The 27,917-nt window shown below is 47.8% G+C and overlaps 1 protein-coding gene across 6 annotated transcripts; it reads right to left on the bottom strand.

Moving 5' to 3' along the window:
* Positions 1 to 343: 343 nt before the first annotated feature.
* On the bottom strand, positions 344 to 26,863 carry SEPTIN6 (septin 6). 6 transcript variants are annotated; one of them, XM_058813849.1, is made up of 11 exons: positions 26,820 to 26,863; positions 20,624 to 20,738; positions 13,579 to 13,774; positions 12,251 to 12,437; positions 11,867 to 12,028; positions 9,420 to 9,516; positions 8,993 to 9,161; positions 7,944 to 8,076; positions 7,225 to 7,415; positions 5,258 to 5,301; positions 344 to 2,541 (listed from the first exon to the last, which is right to left on the bottom strand). In XM_058813849.1, exons 1-10 carry the CDS (start codon positions 26,844 to 26,846, stop codon positions 5,298 to 5,300), a joined length of 1,281 nt encoding a protein of 426 aa, XP_058669832.1. In that variant the 5' UTR covers positions 26,847 to 26,863; the 3' UTR covers positions 344 to 2,541; positions 5,258 to 5,297. The 6 variants fall into 6 exon arrangements, with proteins under 6 accessions (XP_058669832.1, XP_058669833.1, XP_058669827.1 ...); XM_058813850.1 differs by having other exon boundaries at positions 344 to 1,127; XM_058813848.1 differs by lacking the exon at positions 344 to 2,541 and adding an exon at positions 2,616 to 3,558.
* Between the last annotated feature and the right edge of the window lie 1,054 nt (positions 26,864 to 27,917).

Here is a 27,917-nt window from a genome sequence, read left to right as displayed (position 1 = left end):
CCTGTTGCAACCCTGCAATGCACTTACATGAAAGCCAAGCAAAAGCCCAAATTTTAAACTAAATACCAAAGGGCCAAGTAAGTGAAATGCACAGAAAATGAGAGAAAGGGCTAAAATAGGGTGAAATGGAGGTGCACAACTGCCCTTGGGACACACCTGTCACAGCTAAAATCACATCACTTCTGAGACTGGCAACACTCCAGGGCAGAGACACCACTCCCCACTGCAGTGCACAATCAAAAACACAGACACACAGACACAGACACACACACACACCACAGCAGCCGCGCTGGCTTTCGTGTTTTTTATTTCAAATGTACATGAAAGTTAGAAAGGTGACAGCGGAACAGTGCAGGCTCCTCGGCGTCGCCGTGTGGTACCGAGCGCGGTGCCGGTGCCGGTGTTCTCCGTGTGTGCACAGCAAAGGCGGCCGGGCCGGGCCTCGGGGAGCGGCGGGGCCCGGCTCAGGCGGGCACGGAGCTCAGCCCGCCCCGCCGGCTGCCGCTAACTTTAAACAAGAGCAGGCGGGGTAAGGAAGGAGAAAGCACCACTTGACTCACATCCACCAGCCAATGGGGCTCTGTTAACAGGATGGTGAGACACAGCAGGACACCAGTGAGAACACACAGTTCTTACTTTATTTCTTTGATAAAATTAAATATTTCGTGGCTGCCAACAGAGCAAGTTGCACCATGTTTGTATTTGCTTCGACTCTGAATGCAAGGTTTCCAAAACCAATCAAACCACCAGCATATTGAAAATATTCCTTAGGCTTCCCACCTCAGGGAAGCCTGTGACATTTATATTATTAAAGACAACATTAGAAAAAACATATGCCCATAACAACGTTTGAAAATGTATTCGCTACATCATTAGTCCCAACATCATATTTCTGTAGCTCTTCAAAATTCCAGGTCATCGGTTCCCCCATCGCCCTGTCTTGTCCCACAAATTACAAGACACTTCAATTTTAAGTATCATGCAAGTCAGTAAAAGAGCTTCTTTCCAAGACACTAACACTGAAGATTTGTTCCCCCCTCCCCAGACATAAGACCCTTAGACTCTTCTAGAAGTGGCAGTCTTCTCCCTCAGACACAGTGCAGCTGGCGAAGACAGATTAAAAAAAGCTACAGAGAGAGAAAAGGGGAAAAAAGAGAAAAAACAGAAGATTAGCAAAAAAGGGAAAGACATTCAAAAAGCAAGAAAAAGAGATGCAACATGGAAACAGCTGACAGAGGAGAGATGGAACCTCCATGTGGTATCTCAAGTACTTCAGCAAAATCATACAAGTAAAAACCTTTCTTCCTTTAAAGTCTTTATAAAGATTTCTTATAACTTTAAATAACATTCTAATAAAGCAAATGGTCAGGAAGAACAGACAGTGACCTGAAGTATGGTAAAAAATGTCACATTCATTTGTCCTTTAGCAGATAATTAGAAATAATTGACAGATTAATATTGACTGGTTTTGAGAGCAGCGAAACATTCAAAAGCAGAGGAAGAAGAAAATATTCAAATTATTTCAACTTGCTACAAAAATCCCAAACAAACCACAAAGCAATCAAAGAGTTCTATGGGAAATGGAATTGTATTTGTGGTGAAACAGAATACCTGAGAAAATAATTGCAACCAAGAGTTGGGGCTGCCCTGACTGCTGGGAAGGGGGAGCCATGGTTTGACCTGGGGCTGCTGCTGTGAGCAGGACCAGGCTGAGCCTGAGCTGTGACTGCTCCTGAGCCCTGGCACCACAGAGCTCTGCTCAGTAAAGCCCAGCAGGTAAAACCTCAGCAGCAGCTGGCACTGAGCAGCATCACCACCAGGGCCAGGCCTGAGTGTGCTCATCTCCTGAAAGATCTGGGGGGTTGTGGAGGCTGGCTGGCAGCACTCATCTGATCTTTTTGCAGGGGCAGCACAGGTGGGTTCAGCACACACAGAGCTCTGAAGGATGGGACCACAACAAACAAGTCTGAAATGGGAACCAGGATTTACATGCTAGTCCTTAGATAGCATGAATTAGCAAAAGAAAAAAAAAGCAAATTAAAAAAGACAGATGATGTCATGAAAATGACAACAAATAGAATGAGAAATGAGTGTTTTATCTCTGAGCTATGTGATAATTAAACTAAGATGGTGTTGTCATTTTAATGTCATCAATAAATATATCTAAACTGCGCTGTTATTTCGCCAGCAAAAATAACTCACAGAACTTATTTCCATATCCCTTATTTAGCTGGGTGGAACGAGACCAGGAAAAAGGGGAATCCATTAATTGCAAGGGGGGAAAAATGGCAGGATTTAAAGTTGTAGCATCCAGAACTTGTTATGACTAATTTTACATTGTTTAATAAAAGCAATAACCACCAGTACATAGTAAAGACAGAATCACAACGAGGACATAGGAGAGAGCAAGGATAACACCCTGGGAAGGTCACAGCTGAAATGCTGTCATGTTTTATTAGACCCTCCGATTTAACAAGTAAATGAAGGTCCATTCCAGGCCTTGTATTCAGGGGTAATTACTCAGTACAGAGCCATGGGTTACTGAAAAAGAAGGGCAAAAAAAAAAACAAAAAACAAAAGAAGTAAATGTTAACCAGAATTCACTGTCTGATGAACTCTTTATTTAAAAACAAAACTCAGCCAGAAATACAGAGAGCAGACACTTGCAGGCAAACCACAGTTGCACTTGGTCAGAGTGAGCTCCTGGCCCAGTGAGCAAAACCCCCTCCTTTTTAGTGCAAATCTTGCAATAAAAACAAGGCTTTTGCTGAATAGAAAATATAAGAAACCTGTCAACATCTGTACCGTTCTAAAGAGATGTCAGATAAAAAAAATATAAAAGTATTTTTTGCATTAAAACCAGAAATTGTTGGAATCACTGAGAAGAAAGTCAATGAAACAGTATGGTCTTTCTTCAGAAACACTGATATGTACAGCAAGGTGACCAGCTTTCCCTGAGATTGGATCCAGGATGTGCATCCAGGTCAGCACACTGAGAGGGAGACCAGGCAAAAGATCCTTCATGACCCCTGCAGCATTCAGAGAACACTTAGTTGCAAACCATGGATCCAAATTTGAGATTTCCTCAAGCCTGGGAACTAGAGGTTTGGACTCAGGCCCATGCCTGTGAGGATGTCAAGTTTTACAAAAAGTTCTTGCAAGTTATTTGAGTCACACATGGCAGCAGAGGGGGCAATGAGGGCTTAGGAACAGCAAATTACCATGGGGAGAGGGCAGCCAGTGTCTGGAGAGAGCACATCCCACCCCAGCAGGAGCTGAATGCACCCCCGAGCAGCTCTGACAGCAGGAGCAGGGAAAAGCTGAGCAATGGGACAGGGAGCCTTGGCCAGGAGCAGGGGGCATCTGCTGCTGCCCAGGGGCAGGAGGGAGCTGGCAGAGCCCCCCTGGCCAGCAGGGTCCCCCACAGAACAGCCCAGAGCTCTGTGTGAGCCCTTGGGGAACACGGGAGGGGCAGTGGGGAAGGTGAGCAAACAGGCACAGCCGAGGGTGGGGCATTCGCCTCTGGGGCCAAGGGAAAGGTTCTACAGGAAACCCGAACTGAAAATGAAAGAAAAAGGCAGGTTAATGGTTTTATGGATTAATGACAAAAAAAAACCAAAATAAAAATACAAGTTTTTCTAATGGGCACACACACACAAAAGAAAATGTTGCTAAGTGTTAATAAGGTTTAATCTGACTACAAAACATGCTTTATGCAGACACACACACACTCTCTCAGCAGTGGGATGAACCAAATTTATTCTCTAAAACAATCCTTTCACAGTTTTGCAAGCTACAGAACTCATCAACTGTGACTTGTTTGTATCCTTGCAAAACAGTGAAGCCCTGCAACACTTTATGGATCAATATGGAGAGTGTTTTTCTAAATCCTGGAAAAGTACCACATATACATATTTAATTTAGCAATGACAAATGCCCATTGAAAAAGGCACTGTCTGCATTTGTGTAGTGGGAACAAAGAACTTCATTTGATCCAAAGCCCAGCACACAACAATGTACAGTTATGAGGACTGCCAAAAGCAATCCAAAACCAACAAAAATCAGTAATGTTCACTCTAGCTGCACTTTAGCTGTGCCTTCGTACTCACCACCAGAATGAACACTGTTATTCTTTGAGCTTATTTTTCCACATTCAGAGATAAGCAGAGAATTGTTCTTCCCATTGTTCTACAGTTACCATTGGCAGCAGAGACATTCACTCAACCGGGCAGCTCAAGCTGACTGCAAGTGCCAGTTTGAGGCAGTGCAAGACCCTTCTGAGGCTCTTCTGTTAAGTGGAAGGTCCCATTTAAATGACATTCCAATGCCTCTCACTGGCAGCATGTTTGCTTGCTTTGCCATTTCCCTTGGTGGAGTTAAGAGGGAAGGAATCCTGGAATCAGCTTCACCCAGTTGAAGGGTAGACTGTAATTTAGTTTGGACTGTCCAGGAGAGAATGTAAGTCTTAGCTTTGTCTGCAGGGCAGGGTGGGCTCAAGGATGAGTTTTTAGGGTGTTTTACAGTTTATTTCCAACAGGGTCCCTTCTCTGAGAGGGCCCTGTGCACCTCAGGCCCTGGGGCACTGTCTTGATAATGAGTATCCCTGCTCTGTCAAGAAGCAAGACATTCCTGTGGGAGGTTTCCTCTTCCTCTCACCCAGAGAATCATCAGCAAATTAAAAATGCTCAATTAAACCCACTCAACCTAGCTGTAAGTAGACCACTGTCATTAGCAGTTTAACTAATAACCCTAATGAGGATGACACAAACTAGTCCTGCATCTACCTTCACTGTAACCACAAGTTAACATTACAGCTTTGAGGAGTGGGAGGGAAGGAGGAGCAAGGAAAGAGAGAGACATTTCATGGCTTGCTGGGCTGTGTCATCAGCACCACATCTCCATAGCAATTGTTGCCATAGTGTCAACGTGGCCTGTGTGATTAAAGAATATAATTTATTTTTAAGGGAGATGGAATAAAGAGAACAGAGCCAATGAAGTGCTGGGAAGATTTAAAAGGAAGAAGATATAATCCTTAATTTTCTGTGTTCTATATCCTGAGTCTCTGAATTAAACTTTGCAGAATATTTAAAGATAATTACATACTTTTTCTACAACTGCACATGTAGAGAGCACATATAGTGGGGTGAAAGCAGGGGAAGACAGAGATAATACTTATAAGCTTCAGGACTTGCACAGGGTCTGCTTTTTTAGGAAAAAGTGATCCCACTGTGAGGCTCTATGAGTTAATGACGCTTACCAGGACAATGTGCCTCATGCACCATGCAGCCAAACAGCAGCTAACTGTAAAACAGCACACATGTGAGGCCTGATGATGATGATAATGATGTAACAACAACAACAAAAAATAAACTGAGTCATGATTAGTGAAAATTACAGAGTTTGGGTTTAAACAAGTCACCTGTGAAAGAAAAAGGTTATTGTACTGCCAGCCAGTAGTAAACAAGCTACAATTAAGCTCCAGCTTGCAAAATTCATGGATTGTTAAGAAAAAAATATGATCTAAGTACTGAAATCCACTATGAAGGACACTTGGAGCAGTTACAGAGCAAAGAAAGCAGCACCATTTCTAGCACAGCAATTTTCCCAGAGGCCAAAGAAGCTTCCTATTATCTTCCCAAGCCTTACTGAAGCACTGACCTATCTCTGTCAGGGAGTTTTCTGTGCCCTTAACTGATAAGGACAGTACTAAAGCTTTTCCACATCAACATGCTTGGTGTCAAGGAGATGTTCTGAGATGAGAACCACTTCAAGGACCAAGAGTTTCACTTGGGACATAGCAACTAATTGCTGATACTATAAGGCTGTTGCCTCCTTTTTCTGCATTCCTGACCCTGACTGATCTCAAGGCTGAAATCTGCAGTCCTGAGAGAGCAGATGTGTAAGGGCTCTAAGCAGGAAAGAACTCAGCTGGGTATTCCTCACACAGTCCAGCCTGGAGAGAGAAGTCTGTCCCCAGTCAGTCTCAGACTCCTCAGTATGAAAAGATATTAAAACCCCCTGAAGGTGATTCAAATGAACAAATCAAAACAGGCAGTGGAAAAAGGAATGGGCGAGTGAGAAAAGTGCAGCACTAATTGCTCAGCACAAAGAACATTCATGTTGAAGCAGCTTCAGCTCTAAACTAAAAGACTAAACCAGGATCTCATTCTTGTAATTGGGTCTTTCCTCCTCTGTCTCATTTGATCCCAAGCTTAACAGTCACAGGTTTTTTCCCTGACAAACAGTGCTGCCAGCACTTTGGGCATGCCCCATACTGTCCAATTTAACAGCACTTCTTCATGCACTGAGGACTGCACAGAGCAGGCAAGGACTGCCCCAGGGCTGTGCAGGGGGGGATTATGGCAGTGGTGCAAAACCAAACCCCTGTTTGTCTCTCTGCACACCTGCACAGGTGGCACAGTGCTCCTTTTGGGAAATGTGGTCAGTGAGAGGGAAGGGAACTGCTCAGTGCGGGGACAAGTGGGAGATCTGTTTCACTGTACTGCTGGCTGCTCTTGAGCAACTGCAGAGCTGCAGGAGCCCAGCACAGGCACTGCAGACAGGTCCCTGACAAGGGGAACTGGATCCTGTCACACCAGTCCCTGGCACTGGGATCCCCTGCTACAGCCATGCAGTATCTCCCACTGCTTCTGGGGAGGGCAAAAAGCTGATTTAGGATGGGAGAACAGTACCAGTGCTAACAAGGTGCTATGACCTGTCCCCTCATTTTGCAGTCTTTCATTCTGCAGATTCCAGAATTCAAGACTGTTAGTCTGCCTGAATAATTTCCACTAGTTTCCCAAGCTGAACAAGTAAGAACCTGAGCTAAAACATGCTCCTCTCTGAGCTAAAACACACTCCTCTCTGAGGGTGATGAGACACCCCTGCTACCCACACCCTAGCCCTGGCAGCTAGTATGGTTCCACTTCTTTACAAGCACTGAGTGACCAAGGGAGGAGCAGGGAGTCTTGGGGAATAAAAACAAGTTCATCCTCTCCCATGCTGTCAGAAAGCAAAGAGGGAGGTTAGTACTGCTCCCTGCTCTTCAGGATGACAGCAGATGTTACATGCTTCCAGATACTGCTCAGCCTTATTGGGGTTTAAATCTGGCTGCAAGCCTGCCCCTGATAAGGACTGGCTATGTTGGAGGGAGATATGAACAACCAGAAAAATAGTGAAGGAGAATCATTACTAAAAGCAAATACCTCTGGGTTGGCAACTTACTTTTTCCTTTCCTTATCCCTTTTAAGAGTTTGTGATCCTCCAGCCTGCTGAGCCTGTGACTGAAGCAATTCAGCTGCTGTCTTCCTTTGTTTAAATGCATTTACTTCATCATCCAGAGACTTCTTCTTATCCTCCAGTTTCTTCTTTTCATCCTGATGCAATTTCTTCAGGCGATCAAACTTTTCATGCAGCTGAAAGGAAAGGAGAGAGGTGAGCAGGACATGGCACTACCAGACAAAGGGCAGGGAACAGCCTCCTTCCACAACAACTTACAGGCAGTGTTCCAGTAATGCATCATTGTGCAGACTGAGAACAGTGCAGAGGATTGGGTGAGCATAAGTGTAAAAAACCCCCTAATCCATCTTCAGGGGTCTCTGCCTTATTCCTATTTAAAGGTCAGTAAATTCATGGATTTTTCACAATGCTGTGAAAGTTGTATGGGTGTACTTTTTGTAAAACAAGGTCACCTCAAGGGCTGCTTCTATCCTTGACTTTTACCACACTGCACCTCTCCATAAGAATCAAGACTCTGGTCCTTTCCTGGTGCAGTAAGTTGTACAGAACAAGCACTGTGATTCAGTTTTGTCCTACGAACTGAACACCTTAACATCCCCATCCAAGTTAGACTTCTTGGTAAGAAAGTGCTTTGGCAACAACTACCTACTTAGGAGTGAATCTATCACTCATGGAGATGGAGACACAAGTACTGCAGTCTTTACCTCTTTTTCAGCCTCCTTCAACTCAGCTTCTTTTTCCTTGACCCTCTGGACAAACATCTGTCTCATTGCCTCTTCCTTTTTCTGCAGTTCTCCCAGAAACTCGTTTCTTTTGGCCTCATAAGTTTCTTGTAAGCTGAAAAGGAAAGGAAGTCCAGTGATAAGACTTGGGACAAACTGCCTTCCCTGACCCTCTGAAATCAGTCCCTCACCATGACTATGCTTTGCACACAACACATTTGCTACTCACTACCCACATGTGCCCAAGGTGTTCTTTATCCAATGATTTTTGGCACTTCTCTGTATGTTGAATGTTGGGAAATTCAAAGAGACCAGCTGGCAACAAACACTAGCTCAGAGGAACACTGTCTTTGATGCCTTAAGGTTTCAGCCTTTATATTTTTAAATCCTGTACTGCATTAGTGCATAATTCTAAACTCCATATAAAGTGTTAGTTAACTGTCTTCACATTTTGGTCAGATAAAACAATCCCTGTGGGCCTGAGATCCAAGAACACCCTACAGGCCCCAAAACGTATAAACAAAGTGAATTGGGGGGAGCAAACTGGGGGTTTATGACTTCATTACCTGAAGCCATAATTGGAGGATTAATGCCTGATATGTAAATAGACCAAACTTATATCTGTCTGAAAAACTCATGACCATTGTCCATTTTGGGTGCAGCGTCCTGGGGGGGCTGCATCTGCCCTTAATGTACCTGGAGGCCCTTCATTACATATATATCCACTTTTATCCTTTTAACTTTCTCTGGCCTCTGTTTCTAGGTAAGCTCAAAAGAGGCATCACTGTCTTCCTGCAGCACAGACATTTCTCTCCCATACTTGCAGATTCACAGTCAGTCCTGCACATCCTCTCTGTATTTTCACCTTCTCCCAGTCAGAGCTTTGCTGAAGTCTGGATTTATCTGACCTGGCAGTTTTTCTTGCTGCATTGGTTTTTTCCATGCTCCCCCAAGGACACACACACACAGAGGCACACAGTGCATCCAACAATGCCTCTATTGAGCCCTCCTGTCTCCTGCAGGGATCTCACCTGAAGGGTTTGCTGTCTGGATCAGTGTCCTTGAAGCCCATCTCTTCCAGCTTACACCGCCTGTAGAGCTCGTAGTGGCGGGTGTGGGTCTGCTCACGCAGGTCCTCCATGTTCACGCGGATCAGCATCTCCCGCAGCTTCACAAAGTCGCAGTGAGCTTCGTTCTCCACTGCAGGAATGCACGGGAAGGAGGAAAATGGGGACACAAACTGAGATCTCTTCCCATATTCCTCAACTGTCTACTCCTCCAACAGGTTTAACAGCCCTTCCAAGCAGAGAAAACTGGCACTATAGGCCTGGCACAAGGATTTAACAAAAGATAATTCCCCATGGATAATCATATGCAGCAGGCTTTTGCTGTTTTTATGAGAGCCCACTTGCACAAGTGTCACCATTTATGCCATGAAAATCCCAGGGCTGAACTTACCCTGCACTGTGCCCCAAGGGTACTGACGAGCTTTCATCATTTTGTTTCCTATTTTCAGCTCCTCCGTGCTCCCGATCACTGCAAATGGCAAATGGGCCTGGAACACATTGGGTGAGATCCATGTTAGTCCCTCTCACAGCTGGCTGAGCAGCAGCACACAGAGATGGGCACAGCCACTGAGCAACACAGTCATTATGCACATGCTAATCTCAGGGAGTCTAGTCACTGGCCACTAATCCAAGACAAGGGGTAGCAGGGTGGGTCCTTTTTTGAAAACCTTGTTAGTGCTACCACTCTATGTCCTCTACCTGGCTGATCCTCCCAGCCACAGAGTCTCAGGTGAGATGAGCCAGTGCAAGACTGGCATCAGAGAGCCAGCTGGAACAGAGGGCTGCGGCTCGGACTGCGCTGCTGTCCCAGGGCTTGCCGTGCCTGAAGAGAACATCTGCACAAGCACACAAGCAGTAAGAGGTCTTGGAGCCTTCTTGATTTTATCCCCCCACCATTCCTTCAGCTCATGCTGGAGCACAAGACACCTTGCTCCATCAGATCATGAGATGGAAGTCCGTCCTTCACTCCTGGAGTAACAGCTCCTTCCCCCCTGCTTGCTTCTGCCCTGCTGAGGAAGGGCTGAACATGTCCCCAGCCACTGTGTCCAGTGTCACCCATGGTCACACTCTTCAAGCTGAGATATGCACTCCACATTACACAAAGGCTGACTAACAACAAGAGGGATTTGCTTTTCAAAAACTCAGAAATAAGAAACAGTCACTTCTTAGTAAAGATGACCTCTGCAGAAGGCAAAAAGAGACTTGCCCAGTGCAAGCTCAGTAAAATTGGAAGTGCAACCTTCCCAAGACCTATCTAGGCTCTGAAGATCTCACAGTCCTCTCATTTTCAAAACTCAGGCAGCCAAGCAAACCCCCCAGACAGTGCCATAGTACTTTCCTGCATTGGGGGAGTGAGATTTCTCCCTACCTCCCTTTCTCCTAGAGCTATTCTCCTAGAGCCAAGCTGCAAGGAAGTCAAGGGCAAAGCTTCAGCACTTTGAGTTCCCAGCTCCTTGCAGCAACCCTTCCTGCTGAGTTTTGTGAAGTGACATTTGTTAGGCAAAGCTTTTAAAGTGCACCAATTCTGGACAATTGAAAGGGCCTCAGGAAGCCAACTCCATGGCAGATCAGAGACCCTGGACTGCTGTCAGGAGCAGGACGTGAATTCCACAGGTTATCAAAAAATTTGGACAAGTTCATGACAGCTGGGTTCAAGCAAAAGATTTCAGAGATTATGTTTTTGCTTTCAGAGTGTGGCTCACACAGTCAAACTGCAAACAAAGCAAAACTGCCAGCAAGCACTGACAGAGATGGGCTCTTTCCCCTGTATTCCTCAGCCCCCTGCTCTCACATGTGACACACACAGAGTAAGAGTAATATCGGTCTTATGTTTCTAATAATATCAGTATTTGGATACAAGCTTTCCAGACCTGCAAAATTGCCTTGGTCAAATTCTGGCCTGCTTAATCCCCATAAACCTGGTCATTCTGACTATAATAGAGGATGTAAGAATTGATTTGTCTGTGCAACAACTGACACAGCCCAGAATGTCTGCAACCCAAGACAGCAGTTCCCTCCCAGGAGACAAGTAAATGGCTGAAAGGAAAGAGAAGCAGAGATTCATTCCACCCTCAGGAGGGCTAACACTGAACTGCTGTGACCAGGAAACCACCACTGACAGCTCCAACATCAGGACAAATTTCATGTTTCTTTCAGGCCTCTGCAGAACACTCTACAACTATTAATACTTAATCAAGAGGTGGCACAAATGCACCTCAGCTAGATCTCTACCACACCCACAGCAGTAAAGCAATCAACTTCCCCTACTTGATTTCCTGTGAAAAGCCTTCTGGATAAAGGCACCATGCTCAGGATGTGCTGCCAGAAGGGCAAGGGACAGTTTATTTCATCCTCAGGGAGCCACAGACTGGCACCCATGATGCTGGGGAGGCCAGAACCTGACTGGGAACCTGCAGGCACCTCAAGGCTTGTCTGGCCCAGGTTGTGTACTGTTTTTCACACCTTGCAGGTTAAGCTGTGTAATTCATTGCCACTGGAAGACCACCAGGTGATGTATAGGACAGGAATAATGACAAACCCTTGAGCTGAAAAGGATTTAAACAGTGATTTCTTATATGCCCCTCAACAGATACACATGAGGACAAGGAGGGTATTAAAAGTCTGTTTTCTGACTAGAAAAGCCCACCAGAGAGGCAGCAGCCTACCACAAAGCTCTCCTAGCCTAGGATGACATTACAAGGATGAGATTCTTGTGAAATTCTGTTTTTAAGAAACAAAATGAAAGGGAAAGTAGATTAAGAAACATCCCAATAAGGGCCAGCAACCCCTATGCTGACAGTGCTGTTCTGGGAGAGGAGGAAGAACTGAGGCACTTACATTCATTGTCCCATTTATCTCTGCCACTGATTCGTCATCTGTTGGGAACTGGTAGATCTGCACTCCATTACTGACCAGCTCACTTGTGATTTTAATTTTAAACTTGGTCAGCTCACTCTTGGAAATGGCATCAGATTTGGCAATGATGGGAATGATGTTCACCTAGAAAAAAACAGAGGTAAGAAGTAATCAACTTTGCTCCTGGGAGTTTCTCTAAGTCTACAATACAACCTCCAAAAACTTGTAAGTGCTCAATAAATCTACAGAATTATCTGCCAACTCTGCCATTTCCACCAGAAGGGCCATTCAAGATTCTCTGGAAAAGCAGCAACCTTTCCACAATGCAAACAGTGAATCTGCCCAGCAAGAGCTCCTTGTGCCAACCTTGCTGTCCAGCTTCTTCATGGTGACCAGGTCCAGGGATTTCAGGGAATGGCCGGTGGGAGCGATGAAGTACAGGCAGGCGTGGATCCGCGTGTCGTGGTAGTTGTGCAAAACCCTCCTGATCTTCAGCTCTTCTTGCAAGTAGGCTTCAAACTGAGCATCAATGAACTCAACAATGGGCTTGTAGCTTTGGTGAAAGGAAAAAAAAAAGCTAAAAAGTCAGAGAGCTAAACAAATAGGACAATGCCCCTGGTTTGTCTGACTGTGAACTTTTAAGAAACAAGCTGTTGATAGATTTCACTTTCCATTTTCCACTTTCTGAGACCAAATCTCTCTACCTCCCTTGCTCCCCACCTGTAAGAAATTTTAAAGTTGCACTGCTGACAAGGACACATGGTCCTACATCAGACTCTTGCAGCCTGTTTGTCAAAACACAGCACTGGGACTTAGCAGAGGACAGCAGATGCACCCTCCTCTCCAGGGAAAGCAGACTCTCATACTCTGAAATGTGAGGGTGAGAGACTTTCTAAAGCAAGGCTAATGGAGATTCATTTGCAGCACTCAGGGAGTGAATGGCTTGCTGCTCTCACAGCCCCAAGTGCTGCTGGTGGAGACACAGCTTCATTCAGTACCACCTTTGCCCAGTGCTCTGCAGCAGGAAATTCCTGCAATTCCCTTGCAAGGCCTTCTGAAATACAGAGCCTGCCAGAGCTATAATGTAAAGGACATCAGTGCATTTTAAACAAACTTAAAAAAAATATCCAGCAGACCCACACAAAAGCAATCCCATCAGCAATGTCTCTGCAGAGCACCTTGGAGACTGCCTGGTGTAACTGCACATCCCTTAACCAACACAGTCCAGCCACTCTGGGATCTGAGCTGCCAGAGACGCTCCCCCAGGGTATCTCACTGCTCCTTTATTGTGCTTCCTTTGGCTCTTCCCATGGGAGAGCCCTGCCAAAAGTGGATATTAAGCCAAGCAGACACTAAACCACACTAGTGGTTTAGTCAGCAGCTTGAGGTCAGCACAAACCAAAATAAGCCCAGATGCCCTGGAGCATTTCAGTGTCCCCACCAGATGAATTTGGGCAGAAGCTTGCCAGCAGGGCAGAAACTGGCTCTGACAGCATGAGAAAAGCTGCTTTATAGCTGAAGCAGTGCTGACACTCCAGAGCCTTTATCCTCTCTTCTACACACCCCAACCTAAAGAGGTGACAAGGACAACTCCTAAGAAGCAAGCAGGAAAACTGCAGTGCAGTCAGGCCCAACTAGGGCACAGGGAGAATGAAAAGCCAGGTCACAATAGAGCCTCTCTCCCCCACACTCACCTGTCCTCTTTGTTGATCTGATCCCCAAAGCCCACTGTGCTCACAATAGTCAGCTTGAGGTTGACATTGCTCTCCTGCAGGTCATAGGTACTGGATTTCAGCTGGACCCCAGGCTGTGAGTGAGATGCTGGGTCACCTTCAAACTTGGTGTTGAAAAGGGTGTCCATGAGGGTGGACTTACCAAGGCCAGTTTCCCCTATTGGAGAAAAAGAGAGTTGAAACGTTCTGTTGAATATTAATATGGGTTGGCCTTTGAGCTTCCAAACATTAACAGGGGTGAAATTGTAGCAGATGAAAGCAGATCTCATGCTCCCAAGGGAGTGTCTGGTAAACAGAAAGCCATGAACAATGGGAGCTCTGTATTCTGGGCAAATTACATTTCACAGTCTAATGGCCATTAATGTCATTAGAAAATAGAGATGAAAAGCAAGAGGTGAAAAGGCGAAGGGGAAAGCATCGTTCAGATCCTGCTTAAACCCACAGCTACACTACAGAAGATGCTGTTTTCATTAAAAAACAGGAGAGGAAACGGGGCTCACTGCCATTTCCAAAAAAAGCTGCTCCAGATCAATGTCTCTAATAAGCAGCCACAGAAATAGCTTCCTTCTATGCAGAAACCCTGAGAGCTGGTTGGATCCCACAGCAAGTTGTGCAGTTGGTTTCTCACAACAAGTTGGACAATCAGCCTTCTGCACTGGGAGGGGGCATTTTCTGTAATATCTGGTTTTGTACCTTAGGGGCTACACAAGCTGTAAAATATTGCAAAATCTGCTTCCAAAAGTTCTGCTAGTACTGTCAGCATTCTGTTAGTATTCTATCAGTACTGCACTGCTATTTGGATTTCATTTATCAACAGGCAACTATTCCCTTGTCTGGAAGGAAGAGAGAAAGCCCAGAGACCAGTCTTGAATTTGTTTTAGATACATCCCAGGAAGAATAAAACAAATCCCCTGTGCACACATTCCACAGGGCAGCCTCCCTTACCAGGCTCTGACAACAGAGCCAGCTCTCAGAGCTCACAGGACCTGACTTCCTACACAGTCTGGTCTGCTGCCTTGTGAGGGCTGCTGTGTTTTGGGGAAACAGCAATTTCTGAGCTGCCCAGATGGCTTTTGGACAAACTTCAGAAGCAGCTGAACCCCACCCTCTGTGAAGGCTGCTCCTCCAGCCTGCTGTGGGACCACAGGCAGCCTGTGTCTGGCTGCAAGAGCATTCCCCTCCTTCCTCCAGCCCTCAGCTCCCAACCAAAACAACTTCACCATTTTCCCACTTTGCTCAGAATAAAAGAGCTTCTTATTTTTGTAAGTTTAGAGCTCTGTAACAGATCCAGACTTGCATGAAATGCCCAATTCAAGAAGGGGAAACTCCTCCCCATCCTCCCCCGTCCAAATGTCCAAATCTGCAAGCCTCACTCCTGCAAGCAGGCAAATTCCTCTTCTGGCCTCAGAAGGGATTTTCCTCACTCAGGGCTGAAGTACATGGCAGAGCAAGGCAAACACAGAATTATAAAATCATAGAATGGTTTGGAAGGAAGATTGTCAAGTTCCAAGCCCCAGATCCCCTGCTCTGGGAACTGAGCAGTCCCTGACTGCCAGGATGACACATCCAGTCCCTTTCCAGAGGCAGCAAGATCCATTAACATTTCCAAGTCATGGTACACCTTGAGCTGCAGAACTGCCTGGGAGCCAGCTGAGAGCTGGTGCTCCATCACCAACCAACTCCATCTACAGCCAGAACAGTCACCAGGGCAGTTGCTCTTTGCACCCATCTGGTTTTCAATCCAAAGGGGAGAAGAAGGAGTCAGCAGCAGGAGCTGGTGTGGCTGCAGTCCCTCGTGCCACCTCAGTGCATCAGCTGCACCTACAACAGCACTGGCCAGAGCAAGAGGGGGACTCAGCAAAGCACAAGGTTACCTCTGCCACTGGAACAATAAGCTGCTCCAACAAGCCCTTCCTTGACCTGGAATCTCATTGCCTGGACTTGCCAGGGACCACTGGCCTCCAAAACAGAGCAGGTGCACAAATCAGACGAGAGCACTGCCATGGATGGGACAGGGATTTTGAGAGTTAACAGCAACAGCCTGTTTGACCTCCCAGGCCGTTCTCAGGGATTCCAGGAAAACAGCAGAGTAAAAACAGACAAAAATCTAAACAGCCTGAGAAGGCTGCAGCATTTCCAAAGCCCCTGCCAAGGGATGGGTGGGACAGAGCAGTGAGCTGGCTGCCTGCCTGTGAATGCCAGGAACCCTGATGGGACATCTCAGGGTAGGGGAGCCCCTCAGCCCTGCAAGGCAGGAGCATCACCCCCACACAGTCCTGCAAAGGCTCCCCCTGGGGCACTGCCCCTCAGCCTGGCAGGCCCTGGAGCAGCCCCCAGGCCACAGGAGAGGGTGACAGGGCAGCAGCAGTGACAGGGCAGGGAGCTGCTCTCTGCAGGACACACAAGGTCATCTGTAAACCACACTGGCTTCTGGGCAGACAGCACCTTGTAAGTCACCTCTCATTTCTGCCTTTCTCCTTGTGGGTGAAAGATGTTCACATGAGGCCAAGTCTATTGTTTAAGCACATCCTGAACCTGTTAATCATTGCCTACTTAAATCCATCTCAAGTGTTTTTTCCAGCAGGAGTGACTAACTGTCAGGGAAGGAGAAGTGTTTAAGAGATGCAGAACATGATTCTACACCCCACCTCATGCCAGCTACACAGGGCCAGCAAAGACAACTTTGAATTCAACCACTGAGCTTGTCCTTTTGGGAGGGGAAGATCAGAACTGGGGCATTTTTCCACAGGTGGGAGATGCCCATCCAAACACCTTCATGATTAAAACATCCAGGCACTAACATGGCATCTCATGTGAAGCCTGCACTCCCAGATTTACATTGAGCCAGCAGATACCCCTGTCCCTGCACTGTGTAACCCCACTGACCTGACACAGAATTAAAGCCTGCCAGGGAAGGCAGAGTAGAGAGGAAAGACTGTCTCAGCACAAAGAATGTTAGCACTGACAGAGTGACATGAAATAGTAAAAGACTAAAGACACTAATAAAGTGTTCTGCTGTGTTAAACATAAGCAGAGATAGGGAGCAGTGCTATTCTGAAGGCCAAATCGACAGAAGGAAGAATTTTTGAATCTGCTGTGAGTTTCTGCCTCAAACAGAGGCAACTTTTTGCTGGCTGAAAGAAGTGAATGGTGCCAACTGCTTCTTGTAAGGACAGAAGTCCAGATGGAACAGATGGTCTGATAAAAAGGACAAGTGGTCTGTGCTTGTTGCAGCCAATGGCACTGGAATCTTCCCCAAAAACCAGAAATGATGAACAGGGATTAAAAGAGGCAGAATTACTTTGAAAAAAAGCAGCAATGTACACAAACTGAGTGAGAGGCATCCCTGGCAGGGAGATTATTTCCTGATGTCAGGCTTATGGACACATGATTTATCTCAAAACCGTACTTAGGGATTATGCAACTCGACAGGGTCTGCTGTCCCAAAACAGGGCTGGCAAAGCTCTCTGGGGAGGACAGGGCAGAGAGAGTGACCTTTGCTGGCAGAGTTCTGCACCAGGAAGATGTGACAGCAATGGAAAAGCTTGAGTATTGTACCTTTCATCATGGGAGGGAGTTTTGCTGTTAAATCTGACAATTTTCAAGGACATTTTAAAAAATGGCCAGAGCCACCACTGCAGGTTCTGGACTTGCAGCAGCCCTACATCAGTGCTCAGAAAGCACCAACCACTCTTAATGCCCAACAGCCTGGCTGTGCTGGGCTCCCCACACATCCTCCTGAGACATTCCCTGCTCCAACTGCACATGCACGTGGTACCTTCACTGCTCTGGGGAGCCCTCACCAAATCCCACAGTGATGAACAGTGGTGGCACCACCTGCAAACCTAGAGCTGGGACAAGCTCCTAACTCCCCAAAGCAAGACAGGCACCTTCCTGCTGAATGAACTGTCATGGCTTCTTCTCACACAACCTTTAGCATCCTAAGCAGCTGCAACAGCGAGCTGAATTATGCACCACAAAAGCTGTACCTCCTCCTTTTGTGCCTGGAAATTTAATTTGTTTTTCCCTAGCATGTGCTAAGTGAAACAAGGAACTGCTCACTGCCTCCCTTTCCCACAACACTCAGGATTTAAGAGGCCCCAATCACACCATCATCAATCGACTCTGTGGGAGGACAGAGCAGTCCTTGGAGGATTTCCCTGTTCAAAGGCAGGAGCAGCTTCCACAAGAGCTTCCTTTCATGAGAGAGCAGCACCTGCCCCTCACAAGATTAACAACCATGGCTCCAGATATCAAATAATTCAATTTTAAAGAAAATGTATATGCATGCACAGCCTTTTCATGTGTGGAAATGGGAACTAATCCAATGAAGCAGGTTTGCTGAGACAAGCCCTGAGGCAACTCAGACTGATAAGGCCATGTCTCAAGGAGAGAGGGGAAAATGGTTTGTTCCATCTGACAGACATGCAGAGACACCACACAATTCCCCACAGCCAGGCAAAAGTTGGGCTGCAGGGGCAAGGAGGGCAGCAAGGGCTCACAAAATACACTGAAACAGCAGCTCAGGGAGCACCCAGCCCCTGGCATCCACCCCAGGGCTCTGGGCAGGAGAAGGCTGAGGAGACAGATGGATTTTGATGAGAGAAACTGTTCTCTCCTCAGCTGGTTGCACCAGTGACCACAGAAACAAGCACTGGGCAATTTCCAGGCTGTACAGCTCATCACCCCAGATAGCTGTCTGCTGGAGAGCACCAGGAATCCTGTGCACATCCCTCCCTCCCTCCCCCAGGCTGAGCCCTGCACATCACAGCAGTGACCTCAAACAGTCTTGGTACAGTCCTGGGGAAGAGAGAAGTATTTCTGCCACAAAACAGCCTTTCTCATTGCACTGAACAGGCCAGTTAGAACAAATTCCCTTCAAATCCTGGGACACAGGAAGGGGCAAAATCCTGCTTAAATTGGGATACTAATTTAATGCAACTACAGTCCACTCTGGCAAAAACTGAGAAAATTTACATCAAAATCCAGCAGCCTGTTCCTCCTCTTTTTCCCCTATCTCACTGAGAAATACAAAAGTCTCAGCAATTAAACACTTCTCCAGCCTTTGCACTGAACTAAGAAAAAACTAAAAATTTATCATGTAAGGTTCAGGAAGAAAATGGTTGTGCTGAGAAATAAAAGATCAGAGAAACCATCTGCAACCCCTAACATTTAATGAGAGGTTTTTTCATTCATTCTAGCTTTGGCTCTCGTCTCACAGGGGAGACAGCTTTCAGCATGAGAAGAGCTAAAAACTGCTCCACTCTGGACATGCTGCTGAGAGTCATTTCTGAAGCTTTCCTTGGCTTCTCCAGCAAGAGCTGCAGGAATTGGTGGCTCAGATCCAGTATGACACAGAGTAGAATTATCATTGGATTTTTCCTCCAACAGATGCCACACACAGCTGAAAAAATGGGGGGAAAGAAATCCCTTTCTGTCATGTTTAGCGGGCTCTCTATGGGATTCTCATCTAATCTTCATTTGCTTCCCTGTTCTCTCAACTTTTCATCCCAAACTCTGCTCTACAAGTGAAATCCAACAGAATAAATGAACACTGGGAATTTTTGTTTTCTTTCTCCAGGATGCTTAAATGTGGGGGCAAAGATTTGCAAATATTTTTCTTATACAAAGTTTCTTTATTTCAAGATTGTGTTATTACTATTCATAAAAAACTGACATTAGTAACTAATATACATTTATCTTGATGAATCCTCATTATTCACCTCAACAAGTGATTACTGCATTCAATTTCTGCCCTGCAAAGAAGAAAGCACAGGCCTTCAGCTCCTCTCCACACATCAAAGTGAAGATGTAACTACAGGAGGCACCCACTGCTACACCTAGAACTTGTTAAAAAAACACTGCAGCCCAGTAAGTGGAAAAGGAAACACTTTTAGACTTCAGTCCTGGGGACAGGAGTTTCCTTAGGTCATACCACATTCATGTACTGTGGAAATCACCCAGACTCAGCCTGACAGTGACCTCCACTTGTCAGCAAAGTTTAACATCTCAGGGGAATGTAAGATGTGGTTGTAAGGAAAACTGTCTTCTCAGCTCCATTTAACAGGGCTCAGCTCTCCTCTCCTTGCTCCACTACTCTCATTCCAAATTTAACCCTGTCCTGGGCAAACCCCAGGTCCATCCCACGAGCTGCACCTCTCCTGGGAGGGGACAGAAAACTCTGTGTGGATGCAGGGCTGCCACCAGCTGAGCCCCCAGGAGGGATCCACAGCTCTGCCCCTGCACACCAGGCACTGCTGGGATCACCTGCAGCCAGGGCTGGCTCTGAGCAGCCATGGCCACACAGCCTCCTGCTCCCCAGGGCAGAGCACCAGCAGCACCAAACCATCAATTATTATTCACCATTTTTAATTTCCTAATTAACCTTCCTAAACTATGGTACCAAAGCCATACAGGGTTTTACTTCTGTTACCTAAGAGAAGGGATTATTTGGGATCCTAACCCTGTGAGATGGGCTGCAGGGACAGACACCAAGTCCTGCTCCAGTGCCAGGCCCCAGCTGTGATCCACACCACATGGCAGCTTGGATAATTGTCAGAAGAGTTAAGGCTTGGCCAGACACTATCTTAATTCAAATATGCACAGAAGGGAGGAGAAAAAAATAGCTTTTAGTGATTTAAGAGAAGCATAATTAGTATTTTGTTAAAATAACTACAATAAATATTCAATACTAAACCAAACAAGATCTCATAACAAAGTACTCTGGCATGAGTACCTATTTTCTTTTAAAAATGTGAAATTCAAACATATAAGGAAAAGAAAGATCATAATAACAGCCTGTGCTTTTAGGCATTTTATTTCACTGCTTGGTAGAAAGCCATACTGCAGAATCCCAGTAGGGATTTCCCAGAAAATCTTGTTACTGAAAATAAAACAGTTGGGGAAATTCAAATCAAAGCTACCTTGTTAGTGCTGTAAGCTACGAGCTACACCCAGCTGCAGAAAACTTTTCGGCAAGAGAACTTCCCAAAATGGAAATACTCACCCACACACAGGATGTTGAAACAAAACCCATGATTAACTGACTTATTAACCAGCTGGTCAGGCAAACTATCAAATCCCACGTGTCCAGAGAGGGGGACAGTGCGACAGCCTTCACCCTGAAATACAATGAAACACTTGTGTCACTTCCAGGCAAAACACACTTCTCTGTATAAACCCTTACCACCTCCCAAGTGCAATCAATTGCACAGTCCAAGCAGGGAATTGCTCAGATCTATCAATCATGTCAGCATGCTTCACTCCTCTCTAAAACAACTCCAGGAGGCACAAATAGAACATTTCATTTGTCAAACATTTGAAGGTAGCCCTGACAGAATAACACTAAAATGTGCAAAACATGTACACAAATAAAGCTGCTGAAATGAAGAGGTGAAAAACACTTGTTTCTTCAAAAAATATGCAGAAACTCAAGTCTCACCTTATACTGACAACAAAAAGAATCCTCTGTGCAAAGCAATGTATTAATGACACCTCCTACAAGGCTATTACCATTCACTTTATGTGAATTGGAACTCACATGTAATTCCCATTCATAGCTGCAATTATAGAAACTAGCTAGAAACAGTAAGGCAAAGTGTACCTACAGGAAAACAAAGCAGAGTGTCCAGAACTGAGCTGCTCACAACCCCAGAGGCCTGAAGGAGCCTGCAAGGAGGGTTTGGGAATGAAGGTGCTCAAACCTCCTGCTGGGGGCAAGGGCTGCTCCTGCCAGCCACCCAAAGGACTCCCTGAGGAGCTGCTCCTGCACCCTGCTCCCTCCTGTGCTCAACACCACCAACCTGGTCTCCCCAGCCCAGCAGAACACGTGGTGCTCCATGCCCAGAACAGCCACGGGCTTTGGGAGAGGGTCAGAAATGTTCACCCACCTTGGTGCCAACCCTGCCCAGCCAACAGTAAAACACAACACACAGAGGCTCAGCCTCAGAAATGGCACCAGGCAAAGTGAGGAGCCAGTGGTGCACCCCTGGATTGGTGTGTACTGGAGAGCTGTCCTCCTGCAGCCCCAGAAAGGTATTTCCCTCTCTGAAGTAAAGACTCTTCTTAAAAATATATTTTAGTGTAAAAATCAAAAAGTTCCCCTCTAGCTTTCCATCAGTTTGTATAAAATACTACAGCCAAAAGGCAGTAGTTTATAGGGTGTGATTTTGAATTTATTCATTCACAAGCATTCTTCCATGTATCTTGAAAGCCTGTTTATAGGGACAGGAATACTGGTTCTCCCTCTTCTGCTAATGGCACTGGTATTTTAGGCTGGGAAAACATCCCCAAGGAGTACATTTACTACAGTAGCCTGTCAGTATGTTTTCTTGTCATGTTACTGTTTTGCTCTTGTGGGTTTGGATTGGCTTTTTCAGATATGAGGCTCCAAATACACTTCAATAATTAACCATATTTACCAGCCTGTGATGTGTAAATATGTTTCCCCTCAGCCATATTTTGTGTATTAGTCTGACTCTTCTTGACAAGATGTTCACCAAATATGGCACTTCATTAACTCCTGAGCACCTTCCCTCCTAATGACATGTTCATGAGGAAGGCACTCAGGCTGCCCAGCACATTCTGGTTTTGCCTACTGACAGTGCAGCTGTGAGACCCAGTAATGCAGAACCAGCTAAAGCAGAAGAAAGTGAGAGTGTCAGACACACAGATTTTTGTGACTCAAACCCTCCTAAACTGCATTCACCCAAACAAAATCCCAGCCCTGGGGAATCTCATGGCAGTGCTGGATCTGCAGTGACAGCCTCAGGTGAAGAACAGAGGGGGAACAGAGCCCACAAAGGTGTAAGAGAGAACAACCCAAGGCAGCTCCTGGGGAAGGACAAATATCAAGTGTATTTTTAACACCCAGCCCTAAAACCACACCACTGGAAGACTGCTTGAACACTACTCTCCCCAGGAAGCGTGGGCAGGAGTGTGGGCTCTCATTAAGAACAAATCATCCCCTCATCCCTAAATATAAGTGTGATCCAGATGGAACAAAATAAATTGTGGAAGTTAAGCTGCTCTCAGCTAAGAGGAGGCATTTGCCATCACACAGAATTCAGCATGCAAGTCATTTCCTGTAGTTTCTTTTTCTAGTCACCTGTGGTTTTACAATGCAGCTAAACCACACTTCACATCTGGTACAGGCCAGGAAACAACTACTGCAAAATGGGATTTCCAGTCACAGCAGCTAAGCCTCCATGTTAAGTACACAGCCATAATGTAGATTGTGCTACTCTGCCTAAAAATCCACAGCCTCCTTGGCCAAGGCATCAAGAGACTGGATGCAGTGGGGGAAAAAAAAAAAAAAACATTTTAAGATCAGCCTGGCTTTGACACTCTTTGACACTCATCAGAAAGCTGACAGTAATTACCAAACCAGTGGAGAGAAAAGAAACATTTTCTGTGTGATCCACCAAGAAACAGTGCAAGTCACCAGCCTTTGAGCACCAAGTGGTGTCTCTGTACAGGAGCACTGCTATATATAAACAGCAGCACCATAAACAACATATGAACACACTGATTAGTCATCCTGGGTGTATATTAAATGTAGGTTTGGATCCCCTTGTTCCACACTGAAGGAGAATATGTTATAAGCTTTTTGCTGATAAGGTGTTCAAGACTGTCGTCCATCATTCATCTTCCAAACCAGATCAAATTTAAAACATATAGAGAGGTACCAACAAGGTAAGCAAAGTGTAACTACTGTATGCATGAAGGCTTTTTCCAGGAGCATCAGTGAGTGCTGGATGGCTGAGAGCCCTTTGTGCTCTCTATTTTAAGGTTACATCTTCTTGGAACGAAGACAAAGATGGAATCTCTGGAAAGGCAGTGTGAACACTGGCACCACACCAAGATACCAGATGCCTTTTTTTCCCCACACACACAGAGTGCCCCCTGCCTAGACAGAAGGGGCTCTTGTTGCTTGGGAGGAAGTAAAGCGTGTTTGTCACAAACAAGATTAAAAACAAAAAGAGCAACACATTCTCTTGCTGTATTATCAGGCAGGGCTATTGCAGAGTGAAAGTAAGGAGAGCAAGGAGCAGCCACTTGGAGAAGCTATTTTACTTTTTCCTTTCTTAGAGGGACTTATACAGCCTTTTGTAAGGGCTTCTCCATGCCACAGAACCCTAATTCTTACAGAAAACTATCCAAATCATATAGAAAATACAAAGATGTTATAATGAATGACCCCAAGCTTGAAAGCACCATCCATTAACCATCAGTTTACATAAAAGGGGCAAGTTTTAGTCTTCAGGTGTTTGAATCACTCCGGGGTCCCCGGGATGAAAATACGATTAGAGGGAAATCTTGCTGAATGCACATCTGTGCCCTGATCTGCTTAGCAGGACAAGCAGGTACAGCAGTGTCACCTCCTGTCCCCAGAGCCCTGAGAGGCCACTGCCTCTGTGGAGCTAGGGCAGAGCACAGGCAATGGGGCTGCCCACTGCAAACGTCAACGCTGCACATTGGGACTGTGTGCGTGCCCAGGTCTAAAGAATGATGAGAAAGGACTCCAAGGCAAAGGCAAAGCCTCCACTTGGTGATATTCAGGCAGAGCACAGCAAAGAAAATAAAGAATGTTACAGCTCTGAACCCATGGGATCCAGTGTCCCAATGAGGCCCACACAGCACAAAACTGCTCTCAGAGGCTGCAGAACAATACTTCATCTTGAGTGTTTCTGTTCAGGACACTGACAGCTGACACCTAGTACTTCTCACACAATTTCTCACCTCTTCCCAAATGAGAATCACTTCAAACCCTTGGAGACTCCCTTAGAAAGATTTCCAAACTGCCACAACCAACACATCAGCAGCATCCTGCACTGAAACCAAATAAAGCAACACTCACAGAGCTCCACCACTGCTGCCAGGGCTCACAGCAGCCACCTCCTGCCCCTCTGCTGCCCTTAATGCTGAAACCTGGGGCTCAACCCCCAAACCTGAGACAGCTCTTGCACAAGAAGTCAAATGGCAAAGCAAGGCAGAACCTGAACTCAGGTTTCCACACCACAGTTTTTCACATCGCCTTTAAGCCAGAACAACATCAGATCCCTTCCCATGACCTTGGAGTTATGGCATTCACTTCCCCAGACTGCATTTGGTTCTGATTAAACAGCAAATTAGAGCAACACTTGTACCAATTATTTCTCACTTGTACAAGTATGTAATTCTCCTATGTAATGAAAGAATTATCCAGCAGACAGTGTAAACATCCTCTACGAGATAAATGTAAATCAGGAATCTAAAGTCTAGATAAAGACTTTGTTATTTTTCCTTGCTCAGTTGATTAAAGATCATCAAGAATATAAAACACCAGAAGAGTGGGAGGGAAATAGTTTTGAATCAGACCCCATGGAAAGCAAGAAGGGTCTCACCAAAGGTCCTGACCATCAGCCACCCTCTCCAGACACACTGCATCACTCGGCCATTCAACATTCACCAACAGTCAAGTGCTTCCAAAATCTCAAATTCTGACAGCTCTTAAGATTACACTTCTTTATGCCCCTGACAAAAGGCTGCAGAAATGCCACGCAGTCTGGATACATTCCCAGGAGAAGTCAGCAGTTAGAAGATACATATCACTATCAGCAGTCTCAGTAATGTTTCTGACCTCTGCTGGATACGGAGAGCTGGACAGTGCCTGGCAGGAGGCTCCTGTGCCCCCGTCTCCCCCCTGGCAGAGCACAGGAGGGGCTCAGCTTGGTGGTGACAAGGCCACCCTGCCCACCTGGGGAGAAGGGGGTTTCACAGATTATCCCTGCAGTGAGTGTGGGCTTGATCAAGGGCTCTCTGGGACAATGGCAGGGTGGTAACCCCAGCTCCTCCCCAAACCCAGCCCCAGCTCTCACACCTTCAACCCTGCTGGCACACACAGAACCCTCTGCACCACCGAGACATTACAGCTGACTGCTCCACAAAGCAGACATGACCAGATGCCCAAGACCTTGGCTGACAAGTTATCTGTTTGTAAAAGGACATTTTCAATTTGCAGCACACTCATTTCAAGTCTGTCTCACAGCCAGCTTTCTCTTTTGCCTCCAAAACGAGGCTGTGTGGTACCATAAATTCATTCCAGGCCGCATGCAGATGTCTCAAAATCCTGTACATTGTCTTAGGAAAGCATAACACTCAATTTCTCTAAAAGACAGGGGAGCAACTGAGTCACTTTACATATTTTGGCAGTCACATACAAGGCAATGGGTATGTCCAGAAGGAAATAACATCACAAACTGGCAAGGAATGGCTACATCTACTCGTTCAGCAAGATTAGGTCCATGCTAAAACATACTGCTTTGAAGACGAAACTGGAAAGCATTCACCTCAACTATTACTTCTGTATTAACACACGGACATGAAAGTTGGAAGCCCATCAAACCACAAACAAAACCCTTCCACATGCAAACGCGTTACAGATGCCTCCTTAGCATGTCTCTGACAAGCGCAGAGGTGGCTCAACTGCCTCTGCTCCTCTTCTGGATAATTCTCCGCACACAGACACACAGGGATTTGTGCCGCGCCAGGCAGGCGGGCGAGCCCCGCAGCGGCCGGGGCCACGACCGGGAACCCTCGGGGACAAAGCGCAGCGGGGACACGGGGCTGGTGCTGGGCTCCCGCAGCTCCTCCGCGGCACACGGTGCCAGACCGGAGAGCTCCCGTTCCCTCATCACCGAGCCCGAGGGTTTCTCTGGGAGGAGAGCAGCATCCCGGAGAGGCAGGGATGCCATAGCCATGCCGAGGGCACCCAGCCCTGGGTAAGGGATGCACGGCCCGGCCTCCCCAGCGCTGCAGCCCCGCGCAGCGCGGCAGCTCCGGCCGTGGCTCGGGGCACCGGGGGGCACCGGGGGGCACCGGGGGGCACCGGGGGGCAGGACCCCCGGCCCGCCGCGCTGCGGGCAGCCCAAGGTCGCCGGGCCGGGCTGCAGCGGGGGGGACCCCAACATCCTCTACCCCAAAGCCCGACCCTCCGGGAGCCGCCGCCGCTGCTGCTCCGAACCGAGTCTCGGAACCCGCGGGAGGCCCAGGCCGGTACCTTCAGAGCCCGCCCGGCGCCCCCTGATCCGGCCCCGCCGCCGCGGCCATGCCCGGCTCTCCCGCCCGCCGCCCCGGCGCTGCCCGCTGCCGGCCCCCGCTCCCGGCCCGCCGCCCCGGTGCCGCCCGGCCCCCGCGGTTCGGCGGCCCCGCGCCACCCGCACCTGCCGCGCCACCTCGGCCGCCGCCATCGCTGCCCGCCCGCCGCACGTTCCGCCCCGGCCTGCGGGCGGCTCCGGGCGCGCCCACCGCGGCACCGCGCGGGGGGGCCCCGCCGCGCCCCCGAGCCCGCCCTGCCCACGCTGCCCGCCCCGCCCCGCCGCCTCCCCGCCCTGCTCGGCCCCACCGATCCCGCCGGTCCCGCCGCCGCCGCCGCCGCGTTCCGTGAGGAGCGGGGCCGCCGATCCCTCCCCGCAGCAGCCCGCGATGGTGCAGCCCGGGCTGCGGGCGGGGCGGGCGGAGGTTCGGGGCGGTGGCTGAGGGGCCAGGCGAGCGCCGAGCCCCGGCCAGGGGGTACCGAGCTCCGGCCCCCGGGTCCCCTGCCTGCCCCGCGGGCTGCCCGGCCGCCTCCGCCGCACCCCGGGCCCTGCCCGCTCCCAGCGCGGGGAGCTGTTCCCCGCCGCCTCCTCAGGAGGGCCCAGGGGGGCCCGTCCCGGTGCCCTGAGACCCCTACGGTAGCACGAGCCGGGGCCGAGCCGGGCAGCCCCGAGGCTGGGCTGGGGTTCGCGGTTCGGGTCCGATCAGGTTCCCCGGGCTCAGCAGGGTTGCTGTTTCAAGCGCAATGTCCGTGCGGTTCGCACTTGCCCTGCCCCAGGTCCCAGGACGGTTCGCGCCCGCCCGGGCCCCGGCTGAGCGCGGCTGTGCCCGGTTCCCTCCTGTGGCACCGCCGCTCCTGCCCGGCCCCGGTGCAGCCTCAGCTCCCGGCCGGTCTGAGCACTGCTGCAGCACAAAGCTGGTGCCGCTTGGGTTTCCCTTCATGTGATGGCAGCACAAGCACCAAACGAGGCTGAGGGTAACTCAGTCCTTCCCCAGAGTAACTATCCTGGCCTCTGGACTCCCGAGTGAAGTCCCCGAGGTTGTCACCCTGATTTTATCATGGTCAGAGCTCACCAGTGTGTCCAGTCAGTCCCTAATGCAGCCATGGCCGCGGTGGCCCTGAATGGGAGGCTTGTTTTGCACCATTAATGCATTCATTCCCAAGAGCAGCTCCTTATTTCCCTCCTTGTTTTCCCCGGATGCCACCCAAGTGTTTTCAACTGTTC

Source organism: Ammospiza caudacuta, chromosome 14 (assembly GCF_027887145.1).
Source record: "Ammospiza caudacuta isolate bAmmCau1 chromosome 14, bAmmCau1.pri, whole genome shotgun sequence".
NCBI classification, from domain to species: Eukaryota; Metazoa; Chordata; class Aves; order Passeriformes; family Passerellidae; genus Ammospiza; species Ammospiza caudacuta.
Note: the sequence above shows the minus strand (reverse complement) of the source record. Positions and strands in the feature narration are given on the sequence as shown.